The following is a 19201-nucleotide window of genomic DNA, read 5'->3' as shown; positions in this document are numbered from 1 at the left end:
ATGAATTATTCAACATATCAACCGGACCCTCCCGGTCTTCCACCGAATTGGGCTTCATTCCTGCTTGGTTTGCCAACACACCATCCTCTTAGCCTTCCTACCCATTAAGTCTCTTATTAGCAACTTTGTTTTCAAAGCCCATACAAATTACATCTTCCAAGGCCCTACTATCTGATCCACCTTCCCACAGTGACATATCTTTTAAATTCTCTTTAATTGCGAAGTGTACATAATCTGAGTTGACTAGCTCCCTACTTTCATCAAATGCCTCTCTCTCCTCTGGTTCCACAAAATCCAGACTTTGCTTCCTCACACTCCCAGACTTTTCATCATTGTTGCTCAGGCTCATAATTACTTCATCTCCAATGTTTCTTTCCAACTCATCCCCAAACGATAAGGAGTCACCTCCAAGTATATTTGCCATGCAAGCAAGTGAGATTCACATTCTTCTAAGCGACTTTTGGTGTTCTTCTCCTCCAATGAACCCTTACTTCTTCCTGTCGACGACACCGAGTCAGCCTCTAATGGATATTCCTTGACCTCTCGCTTTTGGGCATATGTATAATTTATACATGTGCGTTGTTCCACCACTCGAACTATGAAAATATCTCTTCCAGCCTTCAGCTCGGCCACTCCGTCAATTATTTCTGCCTGATTAGTAGCTATTAGAATCTTCATCTTCTCACGGTCATTGGATTGGAAAGCATTCTCTCCCAAAGCTAGGAATTATCCCCACTGCTATATTATTCTCTTGAAAGTGATGTGGTTCCAACACTGCAGCGGAACACCTGGACAGTTGGATCCATGTTATCCTTTTCGTCGATCTATATGATTCGGACCATGGTTGTACTTCCAAAAACACTTCCTTTAGGTAGGACCAATTATGTTCCTTCATAATACTATAAAGCTCCTCTTCGTCTATCTCTATTAAGAAATCTCGCCCTCTCAAGTACTTAGTCCTTATTTCTCCAAGGCTGCCTGCTCGTAGCCTATCTTCAAATGTCTTGAGCTACAGACAGTCACCATCGTACCTACTAGGCATTTCTCAAGCTTACGTATAGACTTCTCCTCAATATACCCGTGGATAGTTCTACTGCTCCTCATTGCATGCTCCTATAACCCTTTGCAGGAAGGATCCCCGCCCTTGATGTTGTCTGTTACCGCCCCCATATCCTTTGCCAAGCCATTGTTAATATATAACCCGTTAGCATCATTTCCCTGATCTACCCTGGTTGCCACCTGAGAAAGATATGGTCTATTTGATTTCTAACTTTAGGTTTTAGCTATGTAAAGAGCTTCTCTTACTTATAATTTGTAACCAAAAATACTGAATCCATTTAATCTTTGCATCACTCTAGCTGCATCTTCTCTGTTGGAAAATCTAACGAATCTGAAACGCTTCCCTGTCATATCATTCTTCCTAGCTATATAAGAATTAACCACGTTTCCATGCCTGCCAAAGAGTTGTCTCAATCCGCTCCAATGATAACTTAGTGGAATATTTTGAACAAACAGTGTTAATATCTCACTTTCCTTCCAGCTTCCGATCTTGAACCCCCGGAATCCACCGGTCTGAGCCATCGGAATCCTCTTGCAGCCATTGTTTATATGTCTAACCTAGTTTATCATGCATGCATGAAGGTTTTGTGGTTTCACTTGCAATAACTAACAAGATGCGAGAGGTTAAATAAATCATTCGACTTGGAAGATTGTTGGAAGATTTAAGCCTCAGCTCGTGATATATTTGTGCGATGGAGTAAGTAAAAACTGGTTCTTCACCCTATATAAACCATATCGTGGGGAGAGACGGAATAAATTCACAAACATCAGAGAGGAGTGGAATCAAATTATAATCGGAGTGTAAAAATGGCAGAGATATTTGTAGTGGCTCTTGGAAGCAACAATGAATCAAGATCGAGATTTTATCATAGTGACGGTAAACTCCCAGGTGTTTTGAGGGTTAGAGAAGAATATGGAGGATCCTAGAAGTTTAACTGCAATAGTGAAGGTGGCAGCTACTTCACCATCAGCGGCTCTGGTGGAGGGCTTTTGCTGAATCCAGGATTAATGTTGTGATCACTCTTTTTAGAGAAGATGACAACCTCTACACGATTAGGGTCAGATATTGAGTTGTCTTAATCAGAGTTTTAAATCACGGTCTGAAAACGTGATAGCGCCCAATAACACCCGCAACGACCACAATCACTATAAACTCGAAATGACCGAAAACACGATCGTGACCGCGATTTGAAACATTTTCTAAGTAACTGTTTGGTTATTGTGAGTTAATACTACGTATTAGTAACCCATTCGATATGTATTTCTTTTCCTTCTAGAAAATGCTTTATTTTTCATTTTGTAATTTTAAATATTAGTCATTGGTTTCAGTTTTTCTTATACTTGTGTTTAAATCTTTGAAATTTAATAATTACTTGATTAAGAAATTACCACATCAGTTTTATCATTTTCACTCCTTATGATTTATTCGTATTATTTTGGCTTAAATATAAAATAGTTCTCAAACTATACCGTTTTTTACAAATAAGTGTCTAAAGTATTTTTTGATTCAACCCAGTGCCTAAAGTTATAAACGTTACCACTTTAGGTGCCTAGGCCGTCAACAATGTTAATTTCCCCGTTAAGTGACACGTGTCATAATCGGGTAATTTAAAAAATATTAAAAAATAAAATTATATATTTAAAAAAAATAAAAAAAAAATAACCACAAAATTTAAAAACCATCATTTTAACCCCTAAACCCATGTCGATCGTCACCCTTTTCCGTTGACGAAGCTCCACCCGATCTTACATCCCCTCGGCGACTAAAACCCAAATGAACGTGATCGATCGGTGACGAATCACTGTTTTATACCCCACGAACCCTATGATGAAAAATCACAATCCCATGCGATTTTGAAGGCCAATCGGCAACACCTTTGATGGCGTATGACTAGGAGGATGGCAGAGACTACGTAGACGGCGGTGGTCGTGACTGGAAAGGACGACGACAAGGGATTAAAGTTAGGATTTGGGGATTTTAGGAAATTAAAGTTTTTTTTATAATTTAAGAGAAATTATTTTTTATAGATATAATATATTTTTAATAATTTTAAAAAAATAAATTCTAAAATCATCATATTGTGACACGTCATTTAACGAAAGAAATTAACACCGTTGACGGTCCGGACACCTAAAATGGTAACATTTGTAATAGGCATCAGGATGAGTCAAAAATACTTTAGGTATATATTCGTGAAAAGCGGTATAATTTGGGTACTTATTTTATATTTAATACTTTTCATAGGATGAAAATCTCTCGTTTGGCTTGGCTTGGGTCCCAAGGGACCATAAAATAAGGCTTAGGTTGGCTCGCGCGATAATAAACCATATGTGGCGATGTTTGAACTTACGTTATCATGCAAACCGGATTTGCATCACATGCAAGTAAACTGAAGTCTTCTTGCAATAACTAACAAAGACAACCAACATTTCGAACAGTGTCAAGGCAGTGGCCATCGGATGTCCTGGGTGGATAAAGTTCTTTATATCATACAATATCGATGATATTGTTGCTCTTCCCATCGAGACGGCCGATGACTTGTACACCATTAACGTGCACTAAAGTTAATTAGTTACTGTAGTATTTTAATCGTGAAAAATAAATCTAATTCAAAAAGTTATAATCAAGCCCTCATTAATCAATTGTAACAATCAAATCATTGCATTATAAGATTCACATTGGCCATCTCGTTTGATTCATCGTATTAGATTTCTAAGAAACTTTTAAAAGTAGTTTCCCCAATTTGTGTCATCCGCAGTTTAATGACCTCCATCTCTGAATATGTTCTTCCAATCACCAATTGCATCTACTCCACCTTTCAAATTGTCAAATGAAGCTCCTGATCTTCGAGAAGGTCAAAACCCAAATCACTAATTTATAATAAAATTAATTGAGTGACTTGATTATAATATTTTAAAATATAATGACTTATTTGTAAATTTACTAATAATAGAGTGGCATATGTTATAGTATATCCGACAAAAATAATTGAAAATGTTTACTAAGGACACATTTAACACTGTTTGAAACTCAATAATCTATTCTTACAATCAACTAATTAAATGATTAGAATGTAATATTTTAAAATACGATAGTTTATTTATAAACTTACTAGTAACATGGAAACACGTTACTTTAATAAGAAAAATAATAACTCATGAACAACTAGAATCGTCTTGATTTCAATTTGAAACGAGGTTGATTTAACACACAAAAATCTCTTATCAAACAATCTTTATCTTATCCACTGAAATTTTCTGTCGAAAAACAACCTCGTGCGATAACAAATAACAGCAGAAAAGTAGTCGACATGTTTCCAACTAATAAAGCCGATATTGTCAAACACTGAGGCTCTGCACATCAAGTTTGCATGCGATATATAGCTAACGAACACATTTAAGAAAATATATGCAAAGCTCCGGAAAGCAGTCGACTCAGTGCAATGTTGTAAGATCTAAAGCCTTTTGCTCGCGATATAATATTATAATCTTTCATTGTTTGATCGAGCAAGAAGAGCTGCTGCTTTTTCACTCTATATAAACCCTTCGTACACAACAAAGAGCTTCATAACAGCAATCATATTACAAATATCTTTGTAAGGGCTACACCTAGTAGCAGATAAAATGGCAGAGATCTTCTCTATCACTCTTAGAAGTGACTATGGATCAAGGTTCAGGTTTCACCACGGCGGCGGAGCTCTCCCCGCTGTGCTGAGGGTTAGAAATGGATATGGCGGGTCTTGGAATTTCAACTGCAGGAGTGAAGGTGGAGGCTGGTTCACCATCAGCGGCTCTAACTGGAGAAATTTCTTTAATTCATACAATATCGGTGATATTGTCACTCTTTCCGACGAAATCGGTGACGACGTCTACACCATTAGTGTGCGCTAAAATTCATTAGTTGCAAAATTAAAATCTCTAGATAATTAATTGTGTTGTCTATGGTGTGCTGGTATATTTATGCATATGTTCTTTTAGGAAAGGTTTCTTTTTAATAATTTACTATTTCTGTAATTTTTTTTATTTTCGAGTTATTATACATATTTTCAATACGTTAGAATATTTGAAGTCAAAAGATGAGTGTTGGATGCCGATCTATTTTTTTAGTTTTGTAACATAGCAAGATTTCGTTTTAGACGTCCGAACTCACTCAAGCCAAAACAACGTTAGACAATTCCCTCACGTCCTGCTCCATAATTAATATCATTTTTTCTGTTTCTCTAAATTCATCAATAAACTTTAAATATAAATTGTGAAATATTTATGAAAAATATTTTTTGGATAAATAGTTTTCATTTGAGTCTACTCAGTGAATAGGGTAATAAATAAAGTTATTAAAGAAGTCTTGGAACAGCTAATTTATTTTCTTATCCACTAATCATTTTCCAACTTTATAAATCAAAACAACCTCGGGCAATCTAAACGAGACATGACAGTCCGATTAATAATATAAACTATATCGAAATGACAACAAGTGGTAACATGAAATCTTGCGAGCTAAGCAGATCGATATTAATTGTCTGGAAAACAAAACAAGCTCGATTACATGCTATCCAACCATCACGTTTCGAAAGAAAATCGATCGACGTCTCGCTTACAGAATGAAGCTTACGATCCTAAGCAATCTAGTTGAATAGGCTAATTAAGTGTTTATGATTGTATTATAATCTTCTGAAACAATAAAATTGAAGTGCAAAACCTAGTCAAAATGTTTTGTCTTATAGTTTTATAAAAAATGTTCTCTTAAACCATATCTGATGACGTCGCCAAGTTTGACCTAGTTTTCATGCATGCACTTGTAAATATGCATGAAGACGTTGAGGTTGAGGTTGCACTCCAAGTTAACTATCTTTCGATACCTAAAAAGGCGATTAAGAAAACACCTAAAGGTTATGTAAAAACATTCGACTTTGAAGATTTTCGACAAATTTAACTTTTAAGCCTATGCTCGCGATGCATCGGATTTCATGGTTTTTTCTTTCTTTTTCTTCATTTGATCGAGTAAGAAAAGCTGGTTCTGCTATCCATAGTCTATATAAACCCTAAAAGCTAGACGCAAGGTGGGGCAAATCAGAAATGGCAAAGATATTCAAAGTTGTTCTTGGTAGAAACAATGAATCAAAGTTGAGATTCCATCATAACGGCGGCGAACTCCCCGGCGGTTTGATTGTTCTGAGGGTAGAGATGAAAAGGGAGGATCGTGGAGGTTTAGATGCAAGAGTGAAGGTGGCGGCTACTTCATCATCAGTGGTTGTGGGTGGAGGGGTTTTGCTACATCCAGGATTAATGCTATGGTCACTCTTTACAGGAAGAAGATGACGATTACTTGTACACAATTAGGGTGAGTATTGACTCTTACGTATAAAAGAAAGAAAGGTTTATGATTTAATCATTTAATATTCATGGAATCAGCTTTTATAGCAGTGAGCGCCCAGCTAACTACACTATCCAACAGCCTAACCACTTTACATTGTATAACCCGCCAAACTCACCAAACTAACCGTAAAGGTGCTAAAAAAACCATTACGCAAAACATGTGAAAATTAACCCACGTGATAGCACTTCCAAATAGTGAGGCACTGGAGCTTATAATTAATTAATCTCTAGGGTTTGTGAAACTGAAACCCTTCTGTTTTATACGTCCTTGGGGGATATATTCTCCATGTAATTATTCGGTTATGGTGTGGTAGTGCTCTGTATTGATCAATTTTGATTTAGAAAATGTTTTTGGGGTTACTTCTATGATATTAGTATATGCTTAATTAAGGTATTCTGTTTTTGTTCAGTTTAATTATTATATGTATTTTCAATTACTAGTTCATGGTAAGCTAAAATATCATTGATTTCTATTTTTAATACTCGTGATTAGATCATTAACATTCATGAATTGCTTTAACCCAATTAAAAACTCGAGTTGCTTTAGCCAATGGAATCATAGAAGTGAAGGAATAAGAATTCATCATTTGTTTTTAGGTTTGAGTTTCATCAGTGAATTATATAAATTCGAATAATATTAATATTATTTGATTAAAAACGTTAGTATTTTACGAGTAAATTATTTTTTGTAACCAAATTTTATTGGTGTTTCTGTTGATTATAATCTGAATCATATTTATTATTCAAAATTTAAGATAAATTACATTAAAGATAATTATGATTTTAAACATAATAAAATTATAATACAACAACAGTTAATTAAGTTAACGACAACGGGATCATCTTGGTATTTGCAATCAACATATAAGAAAAATCTTTGTACTTTTAGTAAGACATAAATTAGGACAAAGGTTATAGGTGAAATAGCTAATGTCACACGGCTGACTCATACGAACTATTGCAAGCAAAATCCTCGTACCATTGCCATCATTATATATACATATAGGCTATAGCTTCTAGGGAATTATTTTATTTGGAAGTAAGAAAATGCACTTGGGAACTCAGATTTTTTTTTATAGTGGGCCAATATAATATAACTAAATTTTTATCTAAAGTAATTTATACATGTTTTTTAATTTAGGGAAAACTAACTATTTGGTCATCTATCTATTACTTAATTTATGTTTTCGTCACTCAATTATTATCTCTTTAAAATCATGGCTAACCTTACATTTTGGTTCTATTTTGAACACTCACCATTAAAAAAATTAATAATAATGTTAATGTAATATTTTTTTAATTATTTTTAATCATAAAATGATATTATTTTATGATGACACATCAATATCACGGCTACATTTTTAAAGATGAGTGACCAAAATAGAAATAAAACATAAATTATGATTTAAAACAAATAATAGTTATGTGACCAAAATAGAAATTAAATAATTAATGAGTAAATGAAAAAGTAACTTATCCTTTTTAGCATAGGGCGGGCCATAGCCTAAGCCTAGGCTTGGATACGCCCCCGAGAAAATGGCGGCTCGCTAGAGTTACGGCCAAGAGTCTAGTCATATAATATTGGAAATCGCGCGCGTAAGCATGCACGAAAACTCTGAGGCTAGACGTCAAGTTTTCATGCGGTATAACAATTAAGATAAGGGTAAAGAATATTGTTCTTTACTTAATTATTTTCTCCCTCGTATTCTTTTATTTAAATTTTAATTTACTCGCTAAATTTAGTGATTGAATTATTTTATTTACTCTCCCATTTTTCTCTAACTATCAGATGATGTCACATTTTTTATTATTTTTTAATATAAAATAATTAAAATTTTAAATTAAAATAGAAATTGGTTGGATACTATTGTCGACTACCGTCAACTGCCGTAGATGGTGGTCGTTCGGTTTCAAATTTCATGGGTCTCTTTGAATCGACATCGTAAGTCTAAATTCGACCTCCATTTTGTCAGAAGTTGATATGAAGTCTATAAAATTGAGATTGAAAGTAGTCATGTAAATGAACCGAACAAATACGAACGGAGGTATGTTTATGTTCGTTCATTTAATTTTAACAGAACAAATGAACGAACACAAACATAAACGAACAAAAAATTTCTTGTTCGTATTTGCTAGTTAAGGAATGTAGCTTGTTCATTTTTGTTCATGATTGTTCATTCATTTAAAAGATAAACGAACACAAATGAACAAACATAAACGAACGGATGTAAACGAACATAAACAAATATAATAAACAAACAAAAACGAGCGAACGTAAATGAAGATAAACTAGCACAATAAATGAACATAAACAAACATAAACCACAACAACAATAATCAAATAAACAAATATAAATGAACAAAAGAAATCATGATAAATGAATTTATTTTACAAGAAGATCTCGAAATCTTAAAAAGATTTATTCTGAGGCTCTGACTAAGTCGTCTCCGATGATTCAGTGAAGAACGATAGACAATAGTGAATAAAGATTAAATAGCATGAGGTGTGAGCGATAAGCTTGAAATTTGAAAATAGATTTTTCTTCTTTCCTAACAATTTTAGGAATATATTTTATTTAATTGTTTTGGTTTTTTTATTTGAATTTAAAATTAATTGAATTTTAAAATATTAATACGTATCATATTAAAATTTAACGGGCCTTAATATTTTAAATGGTTCTAGAGAGATTGACTTAAACTTAAATGAACGAACATAAACGAACGAAAGTAAACGAACATAAATGAACAAATATAAACGATCGAATTACTGAACGTTCACGAGCGTAAATGAACAAACAAGTTCTATGTTCGTGTTCATTCATTTAATTAAACGAACACAAAATTTTGTTCATGTTCGTTCGTTAAATAATAAACAAACATAAACGAACTTCTCGTCGAATGGTTCGCTGAACATTGGGTTTGTTTACAAGTCTAATTGAAAGTGAGGAGTTCAAAACGTTTTAGTCGAGATTCACGAGTTTTTGGACATTTTCTGGCGAAACAACCACCAGATTCAGACTCAACGGGTCTAGATGAATTGACCCAAGAAATTTGGGATCGACAGTGGCCAGAATGAAAATGACATGGTGGCCGGAGGAGAGAAAATGGAGAAGAAAATGAAAAGGGTAAATTACACAATTCCTCATTGAACTTTACTCTCTCTCCTATTTTACTCACCTAACTTTCAATATATGATTCAGAACGATGTCGTTTTGGTGTATATTTGAGTTTTGAAAAACGACATTGTTTTTATGCTTGTGTCACATCATAACGTTGTTAAATTAATGACAGAGTGAGCAAAGTGATTCAATTTATAAAGTTCAGTGAGTAAAATAGAAAAATTAAAAGTTGAATGAGAAAAATTGGAAAGATAGTATATATAATTTACCCATAAAATAATATGCAAAGCCCAATTGGTTTTGGAAAACACCCAACTTCCAACTATGCTTTAGCCTTTTGCTCGCGATATATCATATTTTAATTTTTTCCATCGTTTGATCCGGTAAGAAAGTGGCTTTCTCACTCGTACCGCTCGGACAAGACAAAGAGCTTCATAACATAACTGGTTATTAGATTCACTTGTAAATTATGCTCACAAATATTAATAAATGGTTATTAGATTTACATTAGAAAATAATAAATAAAGTAAAATAATAGATGAAAATTTAATAATAGAAAGAATAATAGTACTACTAGTAGAGTAAACTTAGGGAAAAAGTAGTAAAAACTACGCACAAAGCTAACTTATAATATAAATAAATTTGATAATTAAACATTGATCTTACTTTTATTACCATTTTTAGTTTACCTTTCCTTAAAGTTTTATCTTGATATCATCAAAATTGATCTAAAGGATAAATTTATGAAAATTGATACTATTTTTACACGAATAAGAATTTAATACAGCCAAAAGGCCCACAACCGAATTAATTTTATTTTAGAAACAAATAAAAATCCATTCAATTGCACGAAAAAAAATTCTACTGCCAAAAGTAGGGATGTAAAAAGTTGACTCGACCTGTAAAACTGACTGAAATCGACTCGAGTTAAAATTGTTTGTGACATGAGCGGTGGTGATTCGAAACCAACTCGAATTCAAACAGGTGTTTACCTGAACGTGAGTTGGACCTGAAAATTGTGAATATAAACCCGAACTGTACCCGGTCTGAGAATGACTTGAACCCAAATTGAACCGATAATATATATATACATATATCATTGATCATTGATAAATGTATATATATATATATATATATATATATATATATATATTAAACTTATATTACATACATCATGCATAAATACATATGTACATATATTGACTTTTATATATATACACATATATACTTAATTGTATATTAGATTTACAAATGAGTTTTATAAATATTGGGTTATGTAACTAGTAATACAAATGATCTTATATTAATAAAATGGATTTTTATTTATTTCAAATATATATAGTTCTTTTAATTTGATCCTTGAATATTGTTTAATTTATTTAAATTAAGTTTGTAATTTCATGTTTAATCAATTTAGTCCTTAAAATTATAGTATAAAATCTAAAACCTTATAAATTTTTGTTCCTCAACTTTTGAAATGAATGCAATTTAGTCCATTTTTATATTAGTTTCAGCTTCACAAGTTACAATTATTTTGATTTGATCCCTATATGTTGTTTAATTTATTTAAATCTTAACTTGCAATTTCTTATTTGTTCAATTTAGTTCTTAAATTATATTTGTATATGAAATTGACCCATACTTATTTATACTTTTATAATTTACTTCAAACCCAACAAATCAAATAATAAACTTCATTTCAAACTATATAAATTAGATCATAATCTCCAAACCCTTTAAACTTTATTCACCATCTTTTTAAATGGATTCAATTTGGTCCATCTTTATATTAATTTCAACTTAACATTTTATAATTATTTCGATTTGATCCCTCATCCTTTCATGTTGTTTAATTTATTTAAATTATTGTTTGTAATTTCATGTTTATTCAATTTAGTCCTTAAAATTTTATTTTTATTAAAATTGACCCATAATTATTTATATTTTTTTGTAATTTACTCCAAATCATATACAATTACAAATTACAACTTGTCGTTTAAGAAAGACAAAAAATAATTAACCCAAACTAAACGAGATCCGACTGAAATCCATCTAAACCTGAATTAGCATGGTATTTAACTGCTTCGGACCTGAACCATTTTGATCTGAACTGATATCGATCTGAATTCTAACTGAATCTGATGTCAAATCAATCTGAAAATGACTCGAACTAATTTGACCTGAATTTGACTTAATCTGAGTCGAACCATCAAATTGACCTGACACGATCTATATCTAATTTGACATGACTTAATATAATTCAACTAAAACTTGAACGATTACCTGATTTCACCTCCTAACTAAAATCCTAGTCAAGTGAAAAAGGCGGTGTATGAGAAAACAATTTTTGTTGAAATCAATGAGCTTTCAATATTTGCCCAATATAGTTCATTAATTAATTAAAGACGGAAAAAAGCTAATGCATTAATGAGAGAATATAATATCTAGTCAAATTTGAATCAGAAGATTTGGACCAAAAAAAAAAGGAAAGAGAATAAAATCAGAATCAACAAAAACTTTGTATAAATAGAAACGATAAACGAGATCAGGCCAACCAACCCACAGAATGGACAGCTTTTCCGGCAACGAATTGTGGTTTTCCTCTTACTTCCCAGCAGGCGGCGATGACGAACTGGGTCCTAACATGCAGCGAAGGGAGTCGGAGTTGAGTTTACAGCAGTTAGTTTGGTACCTGGAGAATAAGGAGGTGGTTAATGTTCCCATGGATTTAGATGCTTTTCCTGAGAACTTGGCTTTTGCTGCTGTTGACAATGCTACGTCAAGAGTACGTCTTTTTCATACTACTTTTTTTATTATTGCGAGATTCAACAAGTTGACTCATGAGCAGCGCCAAAAGAGTGAACATCTTTCATGTTGCTTTTTATGTTTAGTGAAAAAGGATCTCTAATTCACTTTCACTCTGTGACTTGGTGTGTCATATACATATCAAGCAGGCATTCTTGGGAATACCCCAAGACTCCGGGGTTGGAGGATCACAGGGATTACCCCAACACTCTGCGGTTGGAGTAGAGCAGGCATCCTTTGCGGTTGGAGGATCACCAGGATTACCCCAAGACTCTGCGGTTGGAATTGAGCAGGCATCCTTTGCGGTTGGAGGATCACAGGCATCCTTTGCGGTTGGAGTGGAGCGGGCATCCTTGGTAACACTCCAAGACCCTGCGGTTGAATCGCATGCAGCCGGTAATCCAAAGATACTTGTAAAGGTTTAAAATCGTTGAAATTTCGTAATGTGCAGCTGTGGGTTATATTCTGTATATGTAGGCGCTGTTGATTATGCAGCGGTGGAATTTGCTTGTGAAGGAGAAAACGGAGCAATGGAGAATATGGATTCTGATGATGCAAAACGTGAAAGGAGGTAACCGTTTTTTCTTTACGTTGAATTGCATATCTAATGATTCAAACATTGATCCATGTGGTGGGTTTAGGAAGCTATCAAATCGAGAGTCCGCTAGGCGCTCCAGAAGAAAATGGAAGGATCAATTCACTCAACTCCACTCACAGGTTCTTCTGTTTTCCCTTCCTCAGCTTTGAGCTTTACAAATCCTAATCTCTTATTTAATGTATGTAGGCTGATCAACTAAGGCTAGATAATACGGTCATATCAGGGCTAGCCACTGCCATAATCCAAAAGTCGGACAAATCAGCCGTAGAAAACACAGTTTTGACAGCCGATGTTAGAGCATTGAAAGCAGAGGTAAATGGCTTAGCTTGAGTCTCTTGCTGCATAGGCATCGGTCTTGCAATGTTCGGCTTCAATGCTGATACCACTTACCCCTGTTCAATACGATGAGCAAACGACAACTTTTACAGTTTTTTTGTATGCATCATGTAGTTGATATCCCTACTTAATACTACTAACATTGGTGAAAACCTTTTGGTAGTTGAAAATGGCTGAAGCCGAGGTCATCGGTGTCACCGGTTTGATCCCTGTGTTTGATCCATTACCCGGAATATCGACAATGAATGTGCCATCGGTTGATGCAAGTCCCTCTCCTGAGTCCATGGATGCTGCTGTTCCCATGCAAGACGACGGCCTGGATCATCCCTTTTATTAGGATGCTGCTGCAAAAACAATCCCTTAATCTACACCTCATAACCAATAATGCTGAATTTACAAATTGACCCTTGTCAGTTGACAACATATACCTTTTTTATTTTTACATATTCATTTTCGTTGATGTCCTTATATCAAATTAAAATGTAAAAAACAGTATTCTATCTTTTAATTTTATGATTTGTGTTGTCTGTTACTATTGTAGTAGAATCGCCCAAATTTAAGGTTATTCATTAGGGTTTGACCTATATTATTTCAGTTTTGGATTATTTACATGAGCAAGAGGCAGACACAAACTAAAACCAGGGATTCTGATTTGCACCAACTTTATCAATGCTCTGATGTTATTAGGTTAGGAGAACTTACAAAAGCAAAAATATAAATTAGCAATGAAGAAGGGGGAGGGAACAATAATTGTTTATCTTTTCAATAGAATAAAATTTATTTGACACTATGAAAAACTGAATCAAAGCCCATCGCGGGGTGTGTTCAACTACTTTTCTACATGTTCTTTCTTTGAGGAGTTCAATAAAAAAGAGCATTTCAACTGAAAGAAATAAGTAATGCATGTATTTGATTGTTTTCTTAGTGTTCCATTCCACTCGATACAATAAAGCAAACCATAACACCATGTATTAACCACCCTGACCCTGCGATGTCCTACTCGCCCAACCAGCTGCTGACGCATAGCTGAAATGTATAGTCTCATCTTGAAGCCAAAGGGTTAATGATAATAAAAGAAACAAGGCCAAGAAAAATCATCTCACCACCTCAAAGTACCCTCCAAAAAATGTATAAGCTGGTAATAAAATACAACCATCGAGGCCTCGAGGTGTTTCTCCCCACTCGCTATTTGAGCCGTGTAGGAATAGCCTGTGATGTCCTAAAACTTAAGTTAAGGTATTCTCAATGAGTCCTGCCGCTTAAGAGGGATGCCTTCAATTAACACCTCCTCTTCTTCATGCTTTAATGATCGCATAGACATAGACGTTGACAAACTCGGACCTGGTTTAACATAATCTCTATTAAAATTAAGTGTAAAGCAATAAATGTTTCTAGACTACAACATTCTTTATGAGCCTAAAAGGAGATGTTATAGAATGAATGGTGAAGAGTATGAATTCACAGTTCAAGGTACATGACAGTTATACCATCAACCATATCCTTGGTTTTGTGAAGAAGAAAAGTTCCTGAGAGGATTGTCACAAATCCACACATCTCTGTTATAATCTGAGTTGGTGTCTGCCTATCCCAATCCTGATATCAGAATATCAAACTTCAATAAGGTAAGGCCAAGGTCAATCCAAGTTAAACAAAAGAAAACTTGAAAGCAGTTATCAACTAAGCAACTCAAATCTTTAACTGCCCCTTTGCGAACAACGCAGATAAGGGATCACCAGCAATCAAAACCAGCGCAGAACCAAAAAGAAGTTTTATTTCATATCATAGCAGTCACAAACAGGGCCACTATATGAAACCAAACAAGAAAATTGCAACTTATAATTGTCGGATACATCTTGACTGACCAAACATTCCACACTTCTACACACAGTTCTTTTTCCCTTAAAAAGGCAAGCACAGTACATATAGGATTAAGCAAATCATTGCATGTTGAAGACAAATTAATTGCAATAACATTTGTGTGCAATATGGCAGAAAGTATCAAGTAGGATCTTTTAAACATTGCAATTACTAAAACTTCTGAGCCATTCTGATACCATTAATGACTGGAAATTACCTTAAACATGATCACACTAGCCAAAATGGTCAGTGACGTAAACATAACATAGTACATGGGAGAAACAATGGTTGTGTTGAAAGTATCAAGTGCCTGAAATTATGAAGGCAAAAAAAGAAAAACAATAAAAAAAGGAAACATTGATTCGGAGTAAGAAAATAATAAATAGATAAATTTCAACTGATTTAAAGTTTAAATTAATGATTATGAACACCATAAACAAAAATACCCACAAGAAACATTTCGGGGGAAAATGAAATAGATTTTGAAGAAAAATGAAAAATTTTCTTTTTGGATAGTTTTTCATTCATTCCAACATTTCTTTCGGCTCCTTTTCTTTGATGGGCATGAAAAGTAATCAAAAGAAAAGCACAAATCTAGGCATTTTAGGAAATAGAGAGCACCAAAGAAAGAAAAGACCCTGTGTAACCATTACCTTGTTTAAATAATTTATTTGGGTAATCACACAAGTAGCCACAACTAAAGTAAAGGCCCATGTCTGTGGATACACAAGCTGATTCATTCCTGAAAATGTTAACTTCAATGCAATACCGAGTGCTTTAACGCTCATGACCTGTCAAAGAACACTCTTAAAACAACAATCTGAGGGGAGGCAATGCAATTGAACGGACACAGAATTAAGCAACCAATAGCCTAGTCTTGATGCATACCGAAATAGAACCCACGAGAGAGCATACTCCAATGTAAACCATAATGTGTGTCTGTCCATATTGTGGAACAAAGCGGAATATAAGTATAAAGACAATTGTTATGACCAGAGCCGTGTAAAACAAAAATCCTGCAAAAAATTATCAAATATGATACATTCATTTCCTTTTCTGTAGTTCAACAACTTCAAGAAGAAAAACCATAAGAGCTACAACAATATCTATAAGAAAAAGCAACCTGGCTCCGTAGCAAGAGTCCAAACTTCTGCTACAGATTCAATATGACGTTCAGGGGGGGCGTGCAATACAATTGTTGTTGAGCCCACAACACACAAAGCACAACCGATAATCCCAAAAGTATGTAACCTCTCCCGCAAAATGATATGTGCAAGTACCACACTGCATTAGAAGTGATGATTAACAATAAACACTTAAATGCCAAACCTAAATTTGAGAGACAAATTTGCATGCCTGATAATGATGCTGAGAGCACTGAGAGGAGTGACCAGTATTGCCGGTGCAAATGCATAAGCAGCAAAATTAGCAATTTCCCCGACGACCACTGTTGCAAAGTTGATTAACAATTAGAATTAACTACGTTTTCCTCTAGAATCATGAATCAAAAGCAAAAAAAACTTGACTATCTCATTAGTATTTTAAAAGGCTGAAGTCTGATAACTTCCTGAACATTGAGGTGTAAGGATGCAATGTAACTAAGAAAATCTTATCATGGATGCAAGATATATTATTGACAAGAATACCACATTGTTAATTGGTGTAACATATCTTTTATAACATCTGCTTTCAGGGATAATATTTGGAAAATAAGTTAAAAATGAGAAAAGGAAAAAGACGATATAGGATCCAAATAGGAAGAAAAAAAATCCATAAGATAGAGTTAATTATCAATGAGAAACCCATAAAACTCACTTGTTATCATGCCAGCCCACCAAAGTGGCTCAAGCAAGTACGAATACCCTCCAACTCCTGTGTAAGAACCAGAAAAACTAATGTCATCGTGATTCATCATGCATAAGAACAATAAAAACTCCTCAAAAATTATATTGATAACGAAAAGGTGAAGAATCACTAAATGATATTGATAACAAATACATTCAAACGTTCTTTAAATAATTGAGATAAAAAAAATTATAAAATACACATCTAATTGCAAATGCAGCACAAAATTTTATGCAATAAACACAGAATTATAGTGAATAGAAAAAACTCTGTCCAATAGCAACAAAACACACATGCAATACCAAAGATCATCTTGAATTTTAAAAATAAAAAACATATCATTTTCGTCTATTTCATTCAATAAAGATATTGTATCTTTCTTTCCCACATTATGCAAAACTTCAGCATACAGAAACTTGGACATATTGAGGAATTTCGTAAACAATTCATAACCAATAAGTTAGAAGATACATACAATCAAAGATGACACTGAAACCCACGATCAAAAGGATGCATATGAAAAGGTCGGTGCAATTTGATAGACACAATGATTAATTTTATGAAGAAAAAGAAAAACATGAAGACTAGTTTACTAAATACAAGCTTACATGCTAGACTGACAAGAGTTCAAATCGATTAATTCCCGCATTGATGAATTAAATTCAAAGGTCAAATAAATATTCATCACTTACACTTCACTCAAATTCGTTTTCTAAATTGCGTAAACAATTATTCACAGAATCCCACAACACTTCAAGTTATTTAAAAACCTAATTGAAAATTTCCAAATTAAAGAAGAAAACACGAAATCCGAAATCAAATCATTAAAAAAGAAGTAAACTTTTGATAAATTGCAGTACCTGCCCTGACGCCAGAAGCACCTGCTTTTTTCAAGCCTTTTTTCTTAACGATGAAACTTGCCCTAATAAATAAACTTTAAGAAATAGCCAAAATCAAACCCTTAACATTATCCGAGGACATTCCCTCGCTCCATCTTCGCACAACCGACATACTCGAACCCTACACTTGAAAAAAATCTTAATTCTTGGGGGGGAGGGGGAATAACTCTATTCTACGTTGTCACAACTCGGAAACGATTCTTTGATTTGAACTCGAACGGAGTCTGAAAAAACGAGTTTATGGATCTGAAAAGGAAAAAAATCCCAGTTTTACCCAAACTTGGAGTTTTGGTGAGTTGGGTAAGCAGTGAGTGACTCGGCAATCACAAAATAGTTGTTTGCCTGTGATTTTAATTGTTGGAGATAGCTTTCTTGGATTATAGCCTCATTTTTTGTTCTTTTATTTGCAATATTGGAGCAAATCCGATCCTTTCCTTTTTTTTATTGTTTTCTTAATGATTATTTCATATGTGAGAGATTTTTAGTTTTTTTTTGGTGTTGTGCCGCGGTTCTGTGTTGTGTTGGGGGGGGGGGGGGTTTCAGAATTGGGCCAATCTGTGCTCATGGCTACCACACATGTTGAGGGTTAAAACTTGTAGAGAATAGAAGTAGCTTGTGAATGCCTTAGGTTCACGTGAATTTTAAATCTTTTACCAGTTATTATGAATGTGTGTTGTGTTGGGGGGGTTTCAGAATTGGGCCAATCTGTGCTCATGGCTACCACACATGGGTTAAACTTGTAGAGAATAGAAGTAGCTTGTTAATGCCTTAGGTTCACGTGAATTTTAAATCTTTTACCAGTTATTTTGAATTTATAGCAGCAGCTTGCTACACTTGACATAATGACATCTTATTGTCAAAATCTCAGAGGGTCTCCTACAAAACCTTGAGAAACAATTCGAGTGTAGAAAGGGAACTCTGCCCCATTCGAGATGAATTAGTGTCGCTCAATTCTTTGCGGATTGCCACGTTGATCCCTAAGATCATAGATTATGAAATCCCTTACTAATTCAATATATTTACAAATTAAAACAAATTCTACAACCGTACTCAATAGTAGGCTTCTTGGCTATATTACAATAAAACAGGCCAGGAGGCCTCTTCGGGGTGGTAAAATATTGAATAAGCCAACACAAATGTTTTTTTTAGCAATAACACCACCAAATATTTTGACTCTTGTCTCCACTCGGACATGATACATAAGAGCTCCGGCTTAACTAAAAAGAATAAAATATAATTTTTTATTAAACCAATAAAATGAATGGACATCCAAAAAACACCAAGTTATCTAAAGGTGACTTGCTGTT

At 34.0% G+C, this 19201-nt stretch overlaps 2 protein-coding genes across 2 annotated transcripts; one reads left to right on the top strand and one right to left on the bottom strand.

Moving 5' to 3' along the window:
- Positions 1 to 12120: 12120 nt before the first annotated feature.
- Positions 12121 to 13630, top strand: LOC120210031 (light-inducible protein CPRF2-like). The gene is made up of 6 exons (XM_039208862.1): positions 12121 to 12339; positions 12509 to 12755; positions 12837 to 12930; positions 13001 to 13076; positions 13144 to 13269; positions 13457 to 13630. The coding sequence occupies exons 1-6, from the start codon at positions 12121 to 12123 to the stop codon at positions 13628 to 13630; spliced, it is 936 nt and encodes a 311-aa protein (XP_039064793.1).
- Positions 13631 to 14274: 644 nt separating this feature from the next.
- On the bottom strand, positions 14275 to 18194 carry LOC120210029 (probable magnesium transporter NIPA4). The gene is made up of 9 exons (XM_039208860.1): positions 17856 to 18194; positions 16966 to 17022; positions 16507 to 16597; positions 16274 to 16434; positions 16039 to 16166; positions 15804 to 15941; positions 15368 to 15460; positions 14781 to 14886; positions 14275 to 14634 (listed from the first exon to the last, which is right to left on the bottom strand). Exons 2-9 carry the CDS (start codon positions 16973 to 16975, stop codon positions 14525 to 14527), a joined length of 837 nt encoding a protein of 278 aa, XP_039064791.1. The 5' UTR covers positions 16976 to 17022; positions 17856 to 18194; the 3' UTR covers positions 14275 to 14524.
- Between the last annotated feature and the right edge of the window lie 1007 nt (positions 18195 to 19201).

The sequence above is a fragment of the Hibiscus syriacus genome, unplaced genomic scaffold (assembly GCF_006381635.1).
Source record: "Hibiscus syriacus cultivar Baekdansim isolate YM2019G1 unplaced genomic scaffold, ASM638163v2 tig00024296_pilon, whole genome shotgun sequence".
Lineage (NCBI taxonomy): Eukaryota > Viridiplantae > Streptophyta > Magnoliopsida > Malvales > Malvaceae > Hibiscus > Hibiscus syriacus.
Note: the sequence above shows the minus strand (reverse complement) of the source record. Positions and strands in the feature narration are given on the sequence as shown.

Bases quoted from the DNA above. Each gene is read 5' to 3' on its own strand.
- LOC120210029 (XM_039208860.1), bottom strand. The intron at 15,461-15,803 runs GTAATGGTTACA...TCATAATTTCAG, and splicing joins AAATAAATTATTTAAACAAG to GCACTTGATACTTTCAACAC. The intron at 14,635-14,780 runs GTATAACTGTCA...ATGTTAAACCAG, and splicing joins AACCAAGGATATGGTTGATG to GTCCGAGTTTGTCAACGTCT.
- LOC120210031 (XM_039208862.1), top strand. From the start codon at position 12,121: ATGGACAGCTTTTCCGGCAACGAATTGTGGTTTTCCTCTTACTTCCCA. The intron at 13,077-13,143 runs GTTCTTCTGTTT...TAATGTATGTAG, and splicing joins TCACTCAACTCCACTCACAG to GCTGATCAACTAAGGCTAGA. The intron at 13,270-13,456 runs GTAAATGGCTTA...ACCTTTTGGTAG, and splicing joins TTAGAGCATTGAAAGCAGAG to TTGAAAATGGCTGAAGCCGA.